The 20487-nt window shown below is 55.6% G+C and overlaps 1 protein-coding gene across 3 annotated transcripts in view; it reads right to left on the reverse strand.

Moving 5' to 3' along the window:
* PFKP (phosphofructokinase, platelet) overlaps positions 1–20487 on the reverse strand; it is a 59917-nt gene that overhangs the window by 20200 nt on the left and 19230 nt on the right. For all 3 annotated transcript variants that reach the window (XM_075997594.1, XM_075997593.1, XM_075997595.1), the window contains exons 3-15: positions 16043–16120; positions 12097–12286; positions 10100–10265; positions 7795–7839; positions 7447–7555; positions 5062–5157; positions 3657–3749; positions 3105–3230; positions 2911–2975; positions 2263–2332; positions 1804–1950; positions 1380–1450; positions 333–420 (exon numbers count right to left, since the gene is read on the reverse strand). In XM_075997594.1, coding sequence (XP_075853709.1) covers positions 333–420; positions 1380–1450; positions 1804–1950; positions 2263–2332; positions 2911–2975; positions 3105–3230; positions 3657–3749; positions 5062–5157; positions 7447–7555; positions 7795–7839; positions 10100–10265; positions 12097–12286; positions 16043–16120 — 1344 coding nt within the window. The remainder of the gene's footprint in view (positions 1–332; positions 421–1379; positions 1451–1803; positions 1951–2262; positions 2333–2910; positions 2976–3104; positions 3231–3656; positions 3750–5061; positions 5158–7446; positions 7556–7794; positions 7840–10099; positions 10266–12096; positions 12287–16042; positions 16121–20487) is intronic.

Consider the following 20487-nt stretch of genomic DNA (forward strand, 5'->3'; position numbering starts at 1 on the left):
CCGGCCTCAAAATGCGATTTAAACGGTCTAGCCATCGGACCACCTTGCTCTCTGGGCAGCCGACAGACTGCACATCCAAGTGTTAGCATCATTTTTCTACAGACTCGAAACCCAGCAGCTCCTGGGGACAGAGGAACCAAGGTGAGAGGACACAGCTCTGGCTTCCTGACAGGGCTGGGGCACCGTCGCTGCCTGTCACACTCTGCCGTGGCAACGGGGCGGCAAACCTGGAATCGGGTCTCGGGAGCGGCCAGCTCGGGCTGAGCTCCTGGGAGCCCACCCGGCCCGTGCCCGCACCCGGCGGGCAGCTCAGCAGGGCGGCAGGAACCCACCTCGAATCCGCCGATCATCAGCAGGGCGTGGATGTTATGGTTGTGCATCTGCTCAGCGATCGCTCCCAGGTTCTTCCCCGGCAGAACCCTGGGAACGGTTAAGTCAGGTCAGAGGTCAGACGCCACATGCATCACGCTGGAAACCCTGCGGAAGCCACGCTGCCCGCCCATGGCGCCCAGGAGCAGAGAGCAGACCAGTCCCCTCCCGCCATCCTGGGGCCGACAACAGCAGGGCAGGGCTAGGCAGGAGCGGTCGGCCGGGAATCTCATCCCAAAAAGGGAGTCCTTGTGCATTTAATCTGCATTGAAACATCCTGCCACCTGCAGCTATGTGGGACACCAAAGCTCACTGAGATTCAGAAAAATACTTTTTTTTTTTGAGACAGAGTCTCGCTCTGTCCCCCGGGCTAGAGTGAGTGCCGTGGCGTCAGCCTAGCTCACAGCAACCTCAGACTCCTGGGGGCTCAAGCAATCCTCCTGCCTCAGCCTCCCAAGTAGCTGGGACTACAGGCATGTGCCACCACGCCCGGATAATTTTTTCTATATATATTAGTTGGCCAATTAATTTCTTTCTATTTATAGTAGAGACGGGGTCTCGCTCTTAGCTCAGGCTGGTTTCGAACTCCTGACCTTGAGCGATCCTCCCACCTCGGCCTCCCAGAGTGCTAGGATGACAGGCGTGAGCCACCTTGCCTGGGGCCTAGAAAAGGACGTTTTTATACCAGAATTCCCGGGTGGCAGAGCTGTGGTCCCCACCAGCACCGACATGCTGCGGACGGTGCTCTGGGCTCACTCCGGCGCAGTGACCAAGCCTTGGTGGCCCTCCCGTCCCCTCTGCCACCCCAGGGGGACTCCCTGGGCCACAACCTCTCATTTCCTGGGCTGAATGAGGACAGGTAAACCTCCCCGAGCTGCACTCTCGAGGAACATCCCCCGTGGGGAAACAGCAGTCCCCAGATGACGCCCGCCAGTCCCTTCTGGGACGGGCCCCCCGTTCCCCTTCCCACAGGGCAGGTGGGGGTAAGGGAGTCCAGGTTTGGAAATCACCGTTTTGTCCCGAGGATGGACCCGCCCTGGCCCGTCCAGCCGCCGACGTCTGTCCAGCCGATTTCTTTGATCTGACGGGAAACACAGAGTGAGACGGCTATGGCTGAGGAAGAGAAGGGAGTCGGCGCTTTGCAGAGAGAGAGCTCCGACTGCCGTAGCCACCGAGATCTGCAAAGACGCTCTCGCCACGATGCCCGGCACGCCAGGACGTGATGGGTCCCCTGCCCCCCAACCCCAGGGGCAACAACCAGCCGAGGATCCCAGGGCACTGCTGTTAGCAGGAGGCCCTTGTGTTTGCTGCGTGCACAGGGTGGGGAGGGGAGGGGGCGGCAGGCCGAGACCCCGGAGGGTGGGGAGGGAGGAAGGGGGCGGCCTTCTTGCTCAAGGTGAGGCTCAGGCCCCAGCAGGCACCTGCACCGCCCACCTGGCCTTTGGCGAAGCCGTCGAAGCCGTCATAGATGGCGAGCATCCTGTGTCCGTTGGCGATGCCCACGCGCACGGCCGACCGCACAGCCGCGTTCATCCCCGCCGCGGGCGCGCCCACGTTGATGACCGCCACATTGCAGTTGCTCTGCGGACCGGAGGCCACAGCGGCGCAGCCGGGTCACCGGCGTGCATGAGTCCCACACCGCGCTGCCCCCTGGCAGCGGCCCCCGCGCCTAGCCGGGACCGCGGCCCCACTGGGGAGGTCGGCCCGAGGCCGGGGAGGTCGGTCCCAGGTTGGGGAGGTCGGCCCGAGGCCGGCCCCAGGTCGGGGAGGTTGGACTGAGGTCAGGGAGGTCGGCTCAAGGCCAGGATGCCTCTCAGGGCGCTGACCTTTGGGCTGGGCCTGACATGTTGGCCGGGCGGAAGAGGGCGGAGGCCGCCTGCCCTGCCTGCCTACCTTTGGGATCTGATCGTCTGGCAGCTTGATGGCCAGACTCTTGTAGGTCTTCAGGTTGCCCTCGAAGCTCCTGAAAGAAAAGGACGCAGGTGGCCGGGAGTTGGGAATCACGGACGGAGAAGGAGGGAGAAGGGGCCACTCGGAACAGTGGCCTCACTCGAGGCAGGGCTGTGACGTGTCACCCCGGCCCTGCACCTCATCAGCTCCAGAACAGCTCCCGATCATGCCAGGAAAAAAACCAACCAACCAACCAACAAAAAATTCCCTCTATCACCTAGGCCAGGGGTCCCCAAACTTTTTAAACAAGGGGCCCAGTTCACTGTCCCTCAGACCGTGGGAGGGCTGGACTATAGTTTTTTAAAAAAAACTATGAACAAATTCCTATGCACACTGCACGCATCTTATTTTGAAGTAAAAAAAAAAAACAACAATGGGCAAAAACACCCGCACGTGGCCCTCGGGCCGTAGTTTGAGGACGCCTGCTCTAGGCCTTCAATCTGCAAAAACAGCTGCCTGCGTGGATCGCCCGACTTGGAGAGAGGAAAAAGCACAGCGTTTGGGCAGGTTCTCAGCAGCCCGACCTGGGGGGGGTGGTGACACAGTGACACGGTGACGCAGTGACACGGAGCTCTCTCCAAGGCCCCTCACCTCCCTCGGAGCCGTACGGCGTCTTGAAACCTCCCCTCATCCATTGCCTTCTGAACGTCCTGCGTCTGCGGACAAAAAAAAAAAAAAAAAAAAAAATATATATATATATATATGGAAAACAAAGAGTCAAGAGTCGGCCTTTCCCCGCCTGACCCACCTCCTGCGCGGCCCGGGCCGGGCGCGCCCCAGCTCACCATCTGCACGCACTCCATCAGTGGCAGGAGCACGGGGTGGTTCCCGCTCAGCGACACGACGCAAGGCGGCGTCTCGGGCGTGGCCTCCAGCAGGGCGATGACCGCCGCCACCCCCATGCGGCTGGCCTGGAAGACGGCGTCCATGCCGGTCACGGGCAGCCCCACCGCGGCAGGAGGCAGCTCCTGCTCTCTCCCAGGGTCTCGCCTGGTCCCCCGGTGGCTGCCCCTAGCCGTCCCCGCCCCGGCCACTCTCCCTAGCAAAGCGACTCCAAATGCCGGGAGGACCCTCAGTGGGGCGGGAGCAGAGGGAAGGTCGGGGCCACGTGGACAGAGAAAGGTCAGGGGCAGAGACGCGGCCTCAGGGCACCATCAGCCCGTCTGGCCGCCCACAGGCCGAGGGACCCCGCCACGCCGGCCGGTCCCAAAGGACCTTTTAGAGAAGGGCACGGGGCGCCGGGACCTCCGGGGGGTGAGCGCCCAGCAAGCCTTCCCGCCGTGGACCGCCGGGGACTCCCGGGAAAACGCCCGGCCCCGCCCTCCCTCCCCTCTCACCAGGATCCTGTCGAACGCGGAGGGTGTCCCTCCTCTCTGCACGTGTCCCAGGATGGTCACACGCGTGTCGTAGCCCAGCTGCTTCACGACGAGCTGCGAGGAAACACCCATTAGGAAACACAGAGCCTCGACGCGGGCGCGGCGGCCCGGGCCGGGGAAAGACTCCTCTGTTCTTTCCTCTGATCCAAGCGGGAAAAATATTTGGTCGTATCTACATTTTGCTTCCTCGTTTCCTTTGCTATTCACACAGCTATATATCTTTTAAGATAATGCTTCGACATCACCACAAAACAAAACCTTGATCTCCCATCCTTGCAAATGAATGTGAGTGACTTGATTTTTTTTTTTTTTAAAATCACCGTTTCTGTAGCTTCTATTCAAAGTGTTACTTTACATTTTATAAAGTGTTCTATAAAGTGTTACTTATATTTTGTGATGTAGCATTTCCCTTCGTCCGCCTCCCATTTGCACAGCTCTGACTTGCAAAGCACGGCCCAGCAACATCCAGGCCCTCCCCCTCAGCCCGGGCCACACGCAGCCAGCGGGCGACACAGCCCGGCCGCCTTGCCCCCTGTGGAACAGCGGGGCTGGGCGCGTCAAACCCGAGGTCCCTCCTCGGCCCCCCGTTCCGTGGTTTCGTGCCAATGCAGCGGGAACGAAAACCTCTGCCCGGACTTTACTAGCCACTTCTCACAGGCGCCGGCACACGTCTCCCGCAGGGTCTGCCCGCGTTCCGACACCCGTGTGCAGAGCCGCGTTGGCCAACGCAGCGCTGAGAGGCACGTGTCGTGGTTAGCTGACCGAGACTGAGCATCACAAGGACGCTGACTTGCAAAGCCGGGCTGGGGCCGTCTCCCGCCCTGGCTCGAGGCGTGAACCGCAGCCGTCCGCGGCCCGGCCTGCCGCAGTTCCCGCCAGACGGGGGGTGGGGCGGCGGGCACCGGTCCCGAGCGAGCCCCGCGGCACCGAGCCCGCCGGCGTCTGCCCCTGCCGGAGCCACAAGGCCACGCTGAGCCCCACACGGCACCTTCTCTGTGCGGCGAGAACGTGCCCAGCAAGATGCTCGGGGCTGGGAGGGGGACGGGTCACGGGGAGACACCACCGTTTCCGCAGTCCTACGTTGGCTGCCAAGAGCTCCATTCTCATTCTCGGAGCCGTTGACGTTTAAGAGCCGCAACTTTCTAACGCAGAGACCACGACGCGTGGCCACGTGACCAGAACTCCCCTGTGTGTTTCCCATGCCGTCCACGTCACGAGTCACCATGAAAACGTTTTTAAACATCGGGAAGAAAAAAAACGCCCGACGATGATGACGCAGGGGTCTAAGCCAGAGCACAGCCGCCGGGGGCCACCTCCAACCCCGGGGAGAAAGCGGGGTGCTCGAGGCGAAAGCGGGGGGCCTCACCTGTTTGACCTCCTCCGAGGTGATGGGCTTGTTCTTCCTGTCAATGGCTCCTTCAGCCACAATGATGATATTGAGCCTTTTTTTCCGGGCACGGTTCTAAGGAGACAGAAAAGTAAAGCCCTCGAATCCCTGGGTCCGTTGGCAGCAGCGACGACAGCAGAGAAGACAGGAGTCTGTCCGCAACGCAAGCGGCCTGTTCGCAGGCAGAAGTCTTTGCCCACCTGCACCAGATGAAGCGCGAGGAGGAAAATGGAAGAGGTGCTCTGGGCTCGGGCAGGGGCGAGGGGGGAGAGGTCTATGGTGTCAGCGGCTCAGGTGACACCACCACACAGACGGGACCCCCAGGGCGGGGGGCCAAGTGCTGGCTGGCAGGTCCTCCCGTGGAGGAACGGAGGTGGGCCCCCCGCAGGTGCCTGCCGCAGGGTGTGCCGTCTGCTTCCCTCCACGCCCAAAGCTTCCTGCACTGCTCTGCCAACCCCCGACACACTCGGGCCAGAGCCCAAGACGTCCCCACCCGTGACGATTAGGCAAAACCACCCGCAGGCGGCAGGGGGTGGGTAGCTGGGACCCAGGAAAGACAGTGCCATCTGGGGACCAAGCCCAGATGGCAGATCCCTGGGGGCCCCAATACCCAGCAACACGCCACGCTCGTGGTTGCTGCCCCTACACTGTCATACACGGGCTCACGGGAGCCTGGAACGATCTGCACGGTCAATGCTGCATGCACGCCACAGTGCAGATGAGCCGCCTCCTCTCAAGTGGACGTGCTTTCTGTAAAGCCCCACACGACAGACCGCCTGGCAGAAAGTGTCCCCAGGTTCTCTGTGGAGCCCAGAGCAAGCAGTACCTGAAGCCGCCCCTGCCGGAGTCAGGCGTGCTCTTAAGGAGGCTCGCCCGGTCTCAGCACCAGGTGTGAGACGCACACCTGTGTGTTGGCTTTGACGGATACTAAACGCGCCGTGCGTTAAAGGACTTGCTGATCAGATGTCTTCTCGAAGGTATAGAGATATTAGCACACAGCGATTACTGAGAGAGCAACAATGGAAGTAGTGACAACCTCCCATAGATGTGAGTTTGGCCAAACCACCAGGCTTCGTCCACAAAAGGTAATATTCCCAAGTGGTTGAGTAACAGACGGTCCGTACATGGGCAGGGAAGACGGCCGCCTGGGCTACAGTAATGTATCGATCGCCTCCTTTACCTAGATGGTTAATTCATTCATGGAAGGACCATAAAAATCACTAGGGAGGAGTTTGTGGAAGAAGAACGAGGTCGTAAGTTTAAAATAAAATTTAAAGTAGAATGATTGAAAATAAAATCCATTATAGTGAAATATGTGGGGTTATTTTTTTTACTGTAGTTTAATAAATTTAACATGTACTGTACTGAAATACATACGTTTTGGGGAGGTGTTTTGGGGGCTTGTTTCTAGGCTAACTTACCCAGCAAGATACTTTGAAAAAATTCTTGCAGGGCTACCTTAACGACCAATGAAAACGCACGACAGATGCAATGTTATCAAGTGCCCCCACACACGGGTTAGATTAAACCGTCCGTCCTAGCCCTGCCCACGCTTGGGGGGCGGCCACAGCAGGCTCTGATTCTTGTCACACCCGAGAGCCCAGTTTCTAAATCGTACGGGGATGTGCAGATAAGACCACATGGCCCAAGAAGGAACCTACAAATCTGAAGGCAGTTCCTAAAATCCGAATGGCTGCCCCAAACCCACAGCCTCGCTGTGGACTTTCTTTTGCACGGCCCTTGCGGCTGACGCTGCTTATGCGCTTGCTGAATACAGCTAACGTTAGCCCAGGCCACGGTGCTTGGCGCACTTTACCTGAAGATCGTTGCTAGGACGATTCCAAGCACAAGGGAGGGGCAAGTAGCCACACAATGTGGTTTCTATTCGAAAGCTAAGCATGGTCCTAAACGAGACGTGTTCTGCCTCAAGCACCAGCCTCTTTCTTTTCTTTTTGAGACAGAGTCTCTCTCTGCTGCCTGGGCTAGAGTGCCGTGCGTGGCGTCAGCCTAGCTCACAGCAACCTCAAACTCCTGGGCTCAAGTGATCCTCCTGCCTCAGCCTCCCTAGTAGCTGGGACTACGGGCACGCGCCACCACGCCCAGCTAATTTTTTTTCTGTGTATTTTAGTCGACCAATTAATTGTGTCTCTGTTGTTAGTGGAGACGGGAGTCTCACTCTTGCTCCGGCTGGTCTCGAACTCCTGACCTCCAGCGACCCCTCCCCACCTCGGCCTCCTCAAAGTTCTCACTTGCTCCAAGTGCCTTCCAAACTGAAAGTTTTTCTAAAGGCCATTAGGGAATCCTGATGGAAGCCATGCAACCGAAACCACCGGTAACCGATGGCGACGGGACGGCGTGAGTTACCTCCGAGAGTTTGGTGCACAGATGGTCCTCCCAGTTCTCCTCCGGGGGGGATTCGGGGAGGAACACCCAGTCGGCGCCGCAGGCCAGGGCGCTCACCAGGGCCAGGTACCTGCCAGGACAAAGCGAATCGCGTCTTCGACGGGACGCTCCCGCCCAGCAGGAAGCATCCTACGGGGGGCGGGGGGCGGCCGAGCTCAGCGACAAGTTTGGGCAGATACGACCCTGGAACATGAGCCAGAGGTGCCAGCTCCTCTCTCCGGGGTGCATTCCCGATGTGGGGTGCAGGGCGCGGGAGGGGACACCACCAGGGTCCTCCCCCTCCCCCCAGATGGCGCCACGGATACGCACCCGCAGTGTCTCCCCATGACCTCGAGAACGAAGGTCCTCTGGTGGCTGGAAAAGAAAGAGAGAGAGAGAGAGAGAGAATGCCACTTGTCATTTACCACGGCTGGGCACCTGTTGGGAACAGAAAAGTGCTTGCCCTGCTCCCTGGTCACCACGGGTCCCTGGGCTTCCAGAGAGAGAGAGAGAGACCCGTCATCCACAAGAGCAAATGCCACCGACAGGGCGAGTCCCACTCCAGCCAGGGAAGGGCTCTGGCAGCAGCTGGGCGTCTGGTTGCGGTTTCCATCTACCTACTTGTGCCCTGAAGACACGCTCACACGCTAGGATGCTCTCCCGTCCCCTTCCCAAGGCAACCACTGGACAGGGCAAAGGCAGTGACGTCTGTCAAGAACCAGGGGGCGGCCGGGCGCGGTGGCTCACGCCTCTAATCCTAGCACTCTGGGAGGCCGAGGCGGGAAGATCGCTCAAGGTCAGGAGTTCAAAACCATCCTGAGCAAGAGCGAGACCCCGTCTCTACTATAAAAAAAAAAAAAAAAAATTAGAAAGAAATTAATTGGCCAACTAATATATATAGAAAAAATTAGCCGGGCATGGTGGCGCATGCCTGTAGTCCCAGCTACTCGGGAGGCTGAGGCAGGAGGATCACTTGAGCCCAGGAGTTGGAGGTTGCTGTGAGCTAGGCTGACGCCACGGCACTCACTCTAGCCTGGGCAACAAAACAAGACTCTGTCTCAAAAAAAAAAAAAAAAAAAAAAAAGAACCAGGGGGCGAGGTGCGTCCCACGTAAACAGGGAATGCAAATGCGGCGGAGCCAGCTTGCTTGACCCCAGCGACTGCCGTCTTTCCGGGGGACGGGAAAACCCACCCACCCCACCCACCCCGAGCATCCTTCCAACTCTGGAGAGAGGATGAGGTTTCCAACGGCCACGGGGTTCTCCCGTGGGCTGGCTGTCCTACAAACAGGACACACACACGCACACACACCACGGGGCTCGGGAGGCCCCACTCTCGGTCGGGGGTCTGGGTTTCCACCTTCCAAGTTCAAGCTCCCACCCGCAGAACGGGAGACGCCTCTTTCTATCTGCTGTTTCCCACCATCTCGAGGAAGCTGCTTCAGAGACTCCAGGCGTCCTGAAGAGAGTCACTGGTGATGACCCGTCATGACCTCGGACGAAACGTGCTCCACCCAGGCTGTGTGAGTCCACGGTTAGACACGTGGCAGCAAGGCCACGCCGGCCCACGTACCTAACGCTTGCTGGGGCATACTACACTGTTGTCCACTACACTACACTGTGGTCCACACTACACTGTTGTATGCGTTGCCATTCCTTCAGGACCCCTCAGGGCAGGACATTAGATAATAACCATTTTGTTTCCTTCTGTTTTCTAAGTTCTCTCGAATGAACACACTTTTCTTGTTAGGTTAAAAAAAAAAAAAAGACATGACCAATGTTTTTTGTTGTTTTTTCTTTTTTGAGACAGAGTCTTGCTTTGTTGTCCAGGTTAGAGTGAGAGCCGTGGCGTCAGCCTAGCTCACAGCAACCTCAGACTCCTGGGCTCAAGCGATCCTCCTGCCTCAGCCTCCCGAGTAGCTGGGACTACAGGCATGCTCCACCATGCCTGCTAATTTTTCTATATATATTATTTGGCCAATTAGTTTCTTTCTATTTATTGTAGGGACGGGGTCTCACTCCTGCTCAGGCTGGTTTCGAACTCCTGACCTCGAGTGATCCTCCCGCCTCGGCCTCCCAGAGTGCTAGGATTACAGGCGTGAGCCACTGTTCCTGGCCAAAGGGCAATTTTTTTTTTTTTTTTTTTTGAGACAGAGTCTCACTCTGTTGCCCAGGCTAGAGTGAGTGCCGTGGCGTCAGCCTAGCTCACAGCAACCTCAAACTCCTGGGCTCAAGCGATCCTCCTTCCTCAGCCTCCCGAGTAGCTGGGACTACAGGCATGTGCCACCATGCCCGGCTAATTTTTTCCATATATATATTAGTTGGCCAATTAATTTCTTTCTATTTATAGCAGAGACTGGGGGTATCTCGCTCTTGCTCGGGCTGGTTTCGAACTCCTGACCTGGAGCTCTCCCCTCCCGCCTCGGCCTCCCAGAGAGCTAGCTAGCATGACAGCCGTGAGCCTCCGCGCCCGGCCAGAGGGCAACGCTTTAAAATTAAAAAAACAAAGAGCAGATCCGCGATCGGGTTCCCTGGCGCCAGCTTCCGACTGGCCCGGGTTACAAGCCCCGCACGGGGACGCCCCTCTGTGGGAGATTCCAGGGACGGCGGGAAAACGCCCAGGAGGCCCCCCCTACCTCTGGGCGGTCGTCATGATGGCGTCCACGACCTCGATGATGCGGTGCAGGGCCGAGTCCGTGCCGATGGTCATGTCCGTGCCGCAGAAGTCGTTGTCGATGGAGCCCACCATGCCCACCACGTTGAGGTGGTCGCACTTGTGCACCTCCTCTGCCTCGATCTGGCCTGCAGCGGGGGGCGGGCGGGCGGCAAGTCTCAGAGCCCGGCGCCAGACACGCCCCGCCCGCCCCCGACTCTCCCCCTCGCTGTCCTCTTAACTCCCTCAGGACCCCGCGCGACCTCCTTCTGTGCTAGGAAGGAAAGCAGAGCCAAAGGCGGGGGCCGTCAATGCGAGCCATGAGCCGGCGTCCCGCAAACAGGCGAGAGCAGCGGGTGACACGGATCGTTAAAAACAAAAGGGAGGGTCCGCGGGTTGCAGTCGCTGCATAAAAATCTCGGTGTTGCCGTGTTTCCCCGAAGATAAGACGGGGTCTTATATTTATTTTTCCTCAAGAAGACGCCCTAGGGCTTGTTTTCAGGGGATGCGTTACTTTTTTTTTTTTAAGTGCGGTACAACCGTCTGCATTTATTCAAATAGAGTTGAGTCGTCTTCTTCTGGAACATCATCATCACTCTCCAAACCCCGAATTCCATCCTGAATGTCTTGCGACTCTATTTTCCTTTAGAACCGTTGGCCCCGATCTCTCATGTCGAGCAACAGAGCTCTCACGGGGCAGATGAGAAGGGCTGCTCGTCTTCTTTCCCGCTCCGCGACGACACCCATGGGTTGTGCAGATGCGCTGAGCAGCCACACCCGGTCACTAGGGCTTATTTTCGGGGTGGGGCTTCTATGGCGCACATGCTTAGAAATCCTGCTAGGGCTTATTTCATGGGTAGGTCTTGTTTTCGGGGAGACACGGTACCCTGGCAACGGCCGCAGAGAATGACGGGGCTCTGGAAAGGACTGGTGACAATCACAGAATTAAGGACCCTAAGAGCCTGCATCACCTCCTTGTTGGATTTCTCGTGGATCTGCGGGGAGCTGGTCTGTGGTCGGATTCTACCTGCCTCGCTCAGGACAGGGCTGGGCGTGGCAGTTCTACATAAAGGAAGTCAGCGAGGCCACGGGGCGAACGTGACCCTGGGCTGTGGCCCCCGCCCTGTCGTGTGCTGCACGTGGGCTGGTGTTCGGCCAGAACAAGGTAGACCAGGGGAGACCAGAAGGCCCCCCCGACTGCTGCTGACCTGGTGGCTGTTCTCTGCACCTTAAGGAGATTTTTACGAAACATGGGGACAGCTGCTTTGTCCCAAGTTTATGCCTTTCATAGAGGTGCCATGAATGCCAACAATATGCTTTTTTTTTTTTTTTTTTTGAGACAGAGTCTCGCTTTGTTGCCCAGGCTAGAGTGAGTGCCGTGGTGTCAGCCTAGCTCACAGCGACCTCAGACTCCTGGGCTCAAGCGATCCTCCTGCCTCAGCCTCCCCAGTAGCTGGGACTACAGGCATGCACCATCGTGCCCGGCTAATTTTTTCTATATATTTTTAGTTGGCCAATTAATTTATTTCTATTTATAGTAGAGACGGGGGTCTCGCTCTTGCTCAGGCTGGTTTCGAACTCCTGAGCTTGAGCAATCCGCCCTCCTCGGCCTCCCAGAGTGCTGGGATGACAGGCGTGAGCCACCGCGCCCGGCCTGAAGCCCGTCTTTCTTTGAGTGCTGTTTCGAGAATGCCACAAAACTGCCCCTGGGGAAAGGTCCAGCGGTGCCCGGCGGGTACTCAGGTTAAAAATGAGCATCATTTTTATCGCCGTTTGTGTCATTTGAGGAGCAAAACGTCCCGAGATGGGGAACCGAATGATGTGCAGCCACAGCTGCTCTTGCCACGGCCAAAAGGAGAAGGCACCTGCTCCCAAGCTCTCTGAGGACAGCGGGAGACAGACAAACCCGGGGTGGCGTGGGGGGGGATGGGAGGGCAGAGAAAACCCGGAGAGACCCCCGGGCGCGGACGCGGGACCCACCGTTCTTGGCCAGTTCCTGCAGCAGGCCTCTCCACTCCTTCCGGAAGATGTTGGCGCCGGTGAGGCTGCCGTCGCCGCCGATCACACACAGGTTGGTGATGCCCAGCCGGACCAGGTTGCCGGCGGCCTTCAGCCGGCCCTCGCGGCTAAGGAAGTCTTTGCAGCGCGCGCTGCCGATGATCGTGCCGCCCTGGGAGAGAGCAGCCAAGGAGGGTCACTGGTCTCCTTTTCACCCAGACAGAAAAGCCAGACGGGCCAGCACCGCACAGACGGACGCACAGACGTGGGACTTTGGAACTTGGGTTTTCCTCGTGTTCCTCTTTGGAGCCAGTCAACCGTGAAAGTCTGTGATTTTTTCCCCCCCATTTTCAGTCCCTAACTGGAACTATTATTATTATTAATTTTTTTTTTGGTAAGAGGGTGGGGTCTTGCTATGTTGCCCAGGTTGGTCTCAAACTCCTGGCCTCAAGCGATCCTCCCACCCCAGCCTGCCAAAGTGCTGGGATGACAGGTGTGAGCCGCCACCATGCCTGGACGATTTTTTTTTTAAACTAGAATTCTATGGTCCAAGACACACTCATCACGCCCAGGAAGGCCATCCAGGGCGTGGAACCAGTCCCGTGGCAGCCAGCAAGTACCCGCAGTGCCAACCCATTTGCCAGGCCGCAGCGGCAGCCCCTCAGGGCCCTGGGGACACCCTCCTGACACCGGCCAGGTGAGCTCAACAGGTGCTCAGGGCAGAGCCAGAGAGGAGACACCCCGGCAGCCCATGCGGAGCCTGGAGCCCCCGTTAGTCCATTCACCGCTGGGCAAGTGAAAGGAGCTGGAACCTGGGCCCCAAGGGGTTTGTTTTGTCCTTGTTCCCTGTCCCCTTTTTAAAGGTGAAATCCTGGCCGGGCGCGGTGGCTCACGCCTGGCTCCTAGCACTCTGGGAGGCCGAGGCGGGAGGATCGCTGGAGGTCAGGAGCTCGAAGCCAGCCTGAGCAAGAGCAAGACCCCGTCTCTACTATAAAAAGAAAGAAATTAATTGGCCAACTAATATATATATAAAAACTTAGCCGGGCATGGTGGCGCATGCCTGTAGTCCCAGCTACTCGGGAGGCTGAGGCAGGAGGATTGCTTGAGCCCAGGAGTCTGAGGTTGCTGTGAGCTAGGCTGACGCCACGGCACTCGCTCTAGCCTGGGCAACAAAGCGAGACTAAAATAAACTATAAATAAAAATAAAAAATAAAAAAATAAAATAAAATAAAAAATAAATAAATTAAATTAAATAGTGAAAACCTAAGAAAATTAAATTTGATCATCCAAACCTCCAGAAGAGACAAATGACGGTCTGTCACACTTGGTTTTGCAAAATCTAAGAACTGTCCGTGGTGCCTAGAAAAATGCAGGATTCGTATAAACCAATCCCGGGCACTCCTGCGAAAGTCCAGCTTGCACTTGAGCCCTGCGGGACACGCCTGCGCGTGGAGACGGACCCCGCGGGCAGACGGCTCCCCGACAGCCGCCAGTCTGCGAGTCGCGCTTGCTCTGACACACACGGGGGCCGTGCCTGGCTCCCCGGGGCGCGAGAAGACTGATCCAAACCCGAAAAATTCACCCGTTTTCACGGCCACCATTTAACGGGTCGGAATGTCATAGGAAGGTTCCCGATAGCAGTGACGTTCTTGCAGCACCGCCCAGCCCGCACAGCCCAGCGGGGACGCGGGGTCCGCCCTCACAAGTACTAGCGCGGCTGGGACAGCGCTCGGACCTGCAGTGGGGGCGGCACCCGGAGGGCCACCGAGGGCGGACACCGGGCTCAGGAAGGACACGGGCGAGATGAGCTGCCCAGGGGAGGGCGCCCTGCACGTGGCCTCACGCTGACGGCACAGAGACGCGGCACGGGGACACACACGTGCACACTCCCACACACAGCACGGACATACACGCACCCTCCCCCGCACACAGCACATACATGCACGCATGTATGTACATGCACACATATGTGCTCGCACATACGTACATGCACACTCCTTTACACAAAGCAGATACACACAGCACAGACATGTGTGCATGTATGTACATAAATATGCACACTCCTTTACACAAAGCAGACACACATACATACAGCATAGACATGCACACACATATGTACACACATGTGCACACTCCTTTACACAAAGCAGACACACATACAGCACAGACATGCACACACATATGTACATGCACACATATGCACACTCCTTTACACAAAGCAGACACACATATCCACACAGCAGAGACATGCACACACATATGTACATGCACACATATACAGTCCTTTACACAAAGCAGACATGCACACAGCAGAGACATGCACACATGTATGTACATGCACACATATGCACACTCCTTTACACAAAGCAGACACACATATACACAGCAGAGACATGCACACATGTATGTACATGCACACACATGCACACTCCTTTACACAAAGTAGACACACACACAGCATAGACATACACACACATGTACATGCACACATATGCACACTCTTTTACACAAAGCAGACACACATACACACAGCAGACATGCACACACATATGTATACATGTGCACACTGCTTTACACAGACACACATACACATAGCACAGACATGCACACACGTATGTACATACATATGCACACTCCTTTACACAAAGATGACACACATATACACACAGCACAGACAGCCCAGAGGTATCCTTCACACGCACCCTACAGAGACACCCTACACATACACACACACCTCACACGCACTCGTGAGACATACATGTAAGGCACACACCACAAATACAGCCCTACACATATACCACATGCCCAGAAACACCACATACACGTACATGCCCAGTTCTCACACACACACACACACACACACCGCACATGCAACGCACACACACCAACACATGTAAAATACTCACTGCATCCGCACAGACTCGCACCCGCCACACTCACATCCGATCACACGACGCCCACGCTCCTCACCGCACGCCTCCCTCCCGTCTTCCGGTCTCGCTCACAGCCGCAGAACGGGTGCGACTGCCCTCCTGCCTGGGATCCCGCCAACGGGCCCCCAGTTCTGCAAACGCCGTCCCCTATGGCGGCCGCCGCACCCCCGCCACCGCCCTCCAGGCGCCCCCCGAGTCTGAGACACCAGCGCCGTTCCCAGGGAAGGCGCCGGCTCCGTTTCTTCCCGTCAACCGGTGCTCGTGACGAGGCACACGTTAACACACACGCTTCGGAAGGTCCAACCACAGGAGCTTTCCGCGATGTCCATGCTCTCCAGGCCGCCTGCGTCTCAAGCCGTCTGGAGCCCTCGCCACGGGAGTTCACGGGATATAAACTCTGTGCGCTCAGAGACCGCCGCCTTATGGACTGTAAAAGCTGCCCGCTTCACCTGCAGTGGCAAATACCTCATTCTCTGCACACGACAAGGAAATCAGCCCCGATTCAGACCAGGACGGGGACGCTGTGTCCCCAGTTAAATTCCCAGCCCTCGGAGGCTGCCAGGTGGAACCTTTCCCAGGCCCTGTTGTGTTAGCATCAACGCTTTATGCCAGGGGACGTGCAGAGACCCAGGGGACGCAGACATCCGCGGCGGCACACACGGCACCTGCAAACCGGCGTGGCCTCGGAGTCTGGGCTAAGATGCAAAAAAAACCCCTCCTGGGAGTTCCAAAACGGACCGCAGCCGTTGCTGCTAACTTCTTATTGCAAGGACCGTTTTAGAGTTGGCAGCTTGTAAAGCTTTTCATTAAGAACAAAAACAGAACAAAGCCTGAATTAAATGAGAAATTAAAAGTGTTCTCTTTCCACGCAAATAGGTAAGAATAATGACAGCCCATCATCAGTCTGCTGTTAAGTGGCGCTAAAGCACAAATGTAAAAGGTTCCCAGCAGCAGAGCCAGTAATTTAGAGAAACAAACAGCAACACGGTACCCACCACTTGCAGAATGCTGGAAACGCTCTCCCAGTCGGCTTCTGCAATGTTAGTGCCTCCGTCCACCATGCCCTGGTAACCCTAGATGAGACAGCGAAAACACGAGTTAGGCTGTATTATCACGCTGATGGAGCCTTAGAGGTCACAGACAATGGAAATTACAAATGACCACGAACATTAAGTCCCTGAGCATCCAGGAGTTAGAAGTCACAGCACCATGCAAGTGCTGGGTAGAAATATTAAATCATGAGAAAGGCTCTTAAATTTAATCCCTAATGATGGGAATTTCCACCCAGACTCACCCAGGGAGTACAGTAAGGAATACAGGGCCGGGCGTGGTGGCTCACGCCTGTGGATCCTAGCACTCAGGGAGGCGGAGGAGGGGGGAATCGCTCAAGGTCAGGAGTTGGAGACCTGCCTGAGCAAGAGTGAGACCCTGTCTCTACTAAAAATAGAAAGAAATCAGCTGGACAACTAAAAATATATACAGAAAATATTAGCCGGGCATTGTGGCGCATGCCTGTAGTCCCAGCTACTCGGGAGGCTGAGGCAGGAGGATCGCTTGAGGCCAGGAGTCTGAGGTTGCTGTGAGCTAGGCTGACGCTACAGCACTCTAGCTCCAGACAACAGAGTAAGACTCTGTCTCAAAAAAAAAAAAAAAAGAAAAAAAAAAAGAAAAAAGGACACAGGGGTTTGCCTATAGCCCAGGGGTCCCTGAGAGACTGAAAAGGAACACGTTTGCCCTGCATGTTCACAACTAAACACCAACTCACATATGCTGTGTGTTGTCAACCACATCACAAGCACGGGAGCATTTTTGTCGGGGGCTCCATCCGCCAAGGCGATCCAGGATACTTTAGATCCATGTTAAATATTTTTAAGCAGCGCAACTTGATAACTGAGTCAAGCCTTCCCTTCCAGTTCATGACATTTTGCCGCATTGGTGACGCAGGTATAAGCGCACCTTTGGCCGGAAGCCCAGGGACGGTGACCTTTCAACTCTGATTATACTGCACCCCCCTCCCTGAAAACATACACGAGATCAAGAAACGCAGAAATGTATATTTGTGTCTTCATCTATGTAACTTGCTTCCCACAACATTTAACCTTAAAAAGGAATAGCGATTAAGCATTTATAAAAGCTGATCATAGCAGATTATCTCGGTGGATTCATAACCCCACCTAGTGAAGGTCTACAGGAAAGGAAAAAGGGAAAACGGTTTCTAAAAATGAAATGGCTCATTGATTATGGAAGCTTTGTGGATAAACCAATCAACAGCAGGTATCTTTATGGTCGATCAATTTGTGTACTTACGTTTATAAATGCAAAGTGTCATGAAAAAAATGTTATACATACACGAGTGTGTTTGTGTGTGTGTGTGTATTCCAGTGTCATATATGCGATAAATAGGAAAGGGAAAAGCAGGGTGGGATGGAACAGAGACAGGAACAGTCAAAGCAGGTTCACTTTCACGCTGGTCAGCGGGACCGGTATGGTCCCGGGGTCCCCGGCCGCCCCCCAGGCTGCTCACTGGCCACCGTCCTCCTGGCCCCTTGGCTGCTACAGGGACCACCAGAGTGGCCCACGCCACACCAAAGCCACAGAGCACCTTCCAAACACACACCGGTCTGACTCTAGGGATCACTTACCGTGTTTCCCCGAAAATAAGACCTACCCATAAAATAAGCCCTAGCAGGATGTCTAAGCATGTGCACAATAGAAGCCCCACCCTGAAAATAAGCCCTAGTGACGGGCGTGGCTGCGCAGCACGTCTGCACAGCCCATGCGCGTCATCGCGGAGCGGGAAAGACGACGAGCAGCCCTTCTCATCTGCCCCATGGTGACAGCTGCTGTCCCAGAGGTGACCGGAAAGGTGCGGGCAGCCCCACCCACAAGGTCGGCTCCCCCTAGAGCCAATGGTTCTAAGGGAAACAGAGTCGCAAGACATTCAGGATGGGATTTGGGGTTTGGAGAGTGACGATGATGTTCCAGAAGAAGACGACTTAACTCTATTTGAATAAATGTAGATGGTTGTACCGTACTTAAAAAAAAACCAAAAACAACACATGCCCTGAAAATAAGCCCTAGGGTGTCTTCTTGAGGAAAAATAAATAGAAGATCCTGTCTTATTTTCGGGGAAACACAGTATCTCTTTATTAATGTCTCCCCTCTTTCTGAGAACCTTAAACAGAGAACAGACTCTCAGCAGATGCCCCCGGGCGGGGGGTGTCAGGCGGGAATGAGGTTGATCCAGGCTCCTCTGGTCAGAGCCACCGTCTGCATCCTGTCCTGGTGTGCACAGTCTGCCCACACGGGGGACGCACCAGGCACAAGTCACCACCCACACAGCCATGCCCTCCTCACCCTAAGGGGCTCTCCCCCGGGGGTCTTAATCCTGCAGAATATTAAAGTGGGTGGATGGATGGATGGATGGATGGATAACAACCAAGCCCGAGGGCTGCACCTCTAATTACCTCCACCGCCCCAGATCCCAGGCTTCTGCTAAGAATCACGCATCGTTCTGCGTGCGCCGCCACGACACGCCATGCTCGAGACACGGAACCACCTGCCGCAGGTGGCAGTCCTGACTCCGCATGCTGTTCATCTCCAGCAGGCTCGCCGGGAGGAGGCAGGGGCGTGGGACCGAGAGCCAGACGCCGCACCTGTGCTGAGAGGGTCCCCCCCAGCTGGAGGGAGGCGTCTCCTCCCAGAAAACCCGTCTGAGAAAGAGGCGGGGGCGGCAGCCACCAACCAGCACCGGCCGGCACAGGCGGGACGAGGACCGACTGAGCTCCCTCCACGCCAGGGTAGCTCCTGTGCGTTTACTCCGTTTTCAGGTAAACAGAGATGCTGTGGGCCGAGGGGACTGCCGCGGCCACTGCTCTGCCCAAGAGGAGCCCGGGCTTGCCGAAGAAGCCTCTCACAGCCCGGGGAACCGCGCCAGCCGCCGTGCACCCAAGAGCAGCAGCAGCTTCCAGAACATTCCGGGGGCGTGTGCCGTCACGCCACTTGCCGTGTTAGCAGGGAACAGGAGAATCTCCCTCCTCCCTCTCCTTTGCAGGATTTTAATTACTGCTCTGACAAAAACGCCGGCTTTCTTTTCTGCCATCCTCCCCGCTTCTGGGGGGAAATAGCATGGAACCGTTCGCAAAGAGCAAAACGTCTCCTAGAAATGATTCGGTCATTTTGTGGCTCGCGGATACACACGGCAAGGGAAGAAGCAGTGGGAACCCTGACAGGGAGGACTTGATTCGTGCTGGGCTCAAAGCTCTCCTTATGATACACATGCGCCGAGCTGCTAGGAAGTGACTCATTTCTTTAATCTGCAGAGTCATTATAGCTATCTCACACTCCAACAGCAACTACCAACGGCAGTTTTAGAAGCTGTCTTTTACTAACAAGGAAGAGGGTGCATAAATGAGGACGACTAATTTTACCCAAATGTACTATAATGTTTAAGCTCAGAGGAGCATTGTTTTTTTTTTTCTTTTTTTTCCCCTATTGACTTTCTCCTTGGAAGGCTGAACACTTATTATAATACAGCCAAAGCCCAGACACTCTCTAAGATTCCCTTCTGGAATCTGCCTTCTTCTAAACCAGCGTTATGACTCACACAAGAAAACAAACCATAAAGCCTATAAATCTACGCTCCTCCGGCTTTAGACAAAGATAACACAGTCCGTCTCGTTGATCCCAATTCCCGACGCGAACCCAAGGGCTCCTCGTCGTCCGGCTGGGTCAAACCCGTCGTCCGGCAGAAGTGTTTACATCGAGTCATTTGACCTCATCTGAGGACACGCTGCAGGCTGTGAAAGTCATTTTAGCCTCTTGTTTGAAATCGCCTTGAACAATGTCAAAGAAGCAGAACAGCCTCCTAAACTGATTACGTAGGAGACAGCTCTAGATTTACGCATGGTTCTGCCCAGATTTCTGGGCATTCGTTGAATCGGCTCTAAATGGAGTTAAGAGCCGGTGCACCTGTCAGTAGCTCTTTCTCCTGTGAGATCCTGCATGTATTTTTTTTTTTTCAAATTAAAGACCCAAAGGGAAATTATAGTCTCATGTTACAGCAAAGTAACATTTTAGAATGCTTCTTCAAGGGGTCCATATGTCTTCTCAAAGGGGTGATGCTTTGTTTCTAATCTGATTTCCTGAATTCTTTTTTCCCTCCCACATTTCTTCAGTGGCTTTTATTAATAGCTCAGAAGATCTCTACTGCACAGGATAATCATTGCTCTTGATAAAAAAATGACACTTAAGTTTGCAACTCTGCAAATTTCCTGAATTCTTCAGCCAACAACTAACCGTGAAAATGGCAAATGTTCCAACTACCAGAAGAAAACAAGCTACCAAAAGTAATACGCTTCAGAAGTATTTTCTTTTCTTTTTTTTAAGACAGAGTCTCACTCTGTTGCCTGGGCTAGAGAGCTGTGGCATCAGCCTAGCT

This window comes from Microcebus murinus, chromosome 25 (genome assembly GCF_040939455.1).
Source record: "Microcebus murinus isolate Inina chromosome 25, M.murinus_Inina_mat1.0, whole genome shotgun sequence".
Lineage (NCBI taxonomy): Eukaryota > Metazoa > Chordata > Mammalia > Primates > Cheirogaleidae > Microcebus > Microcebus murinus.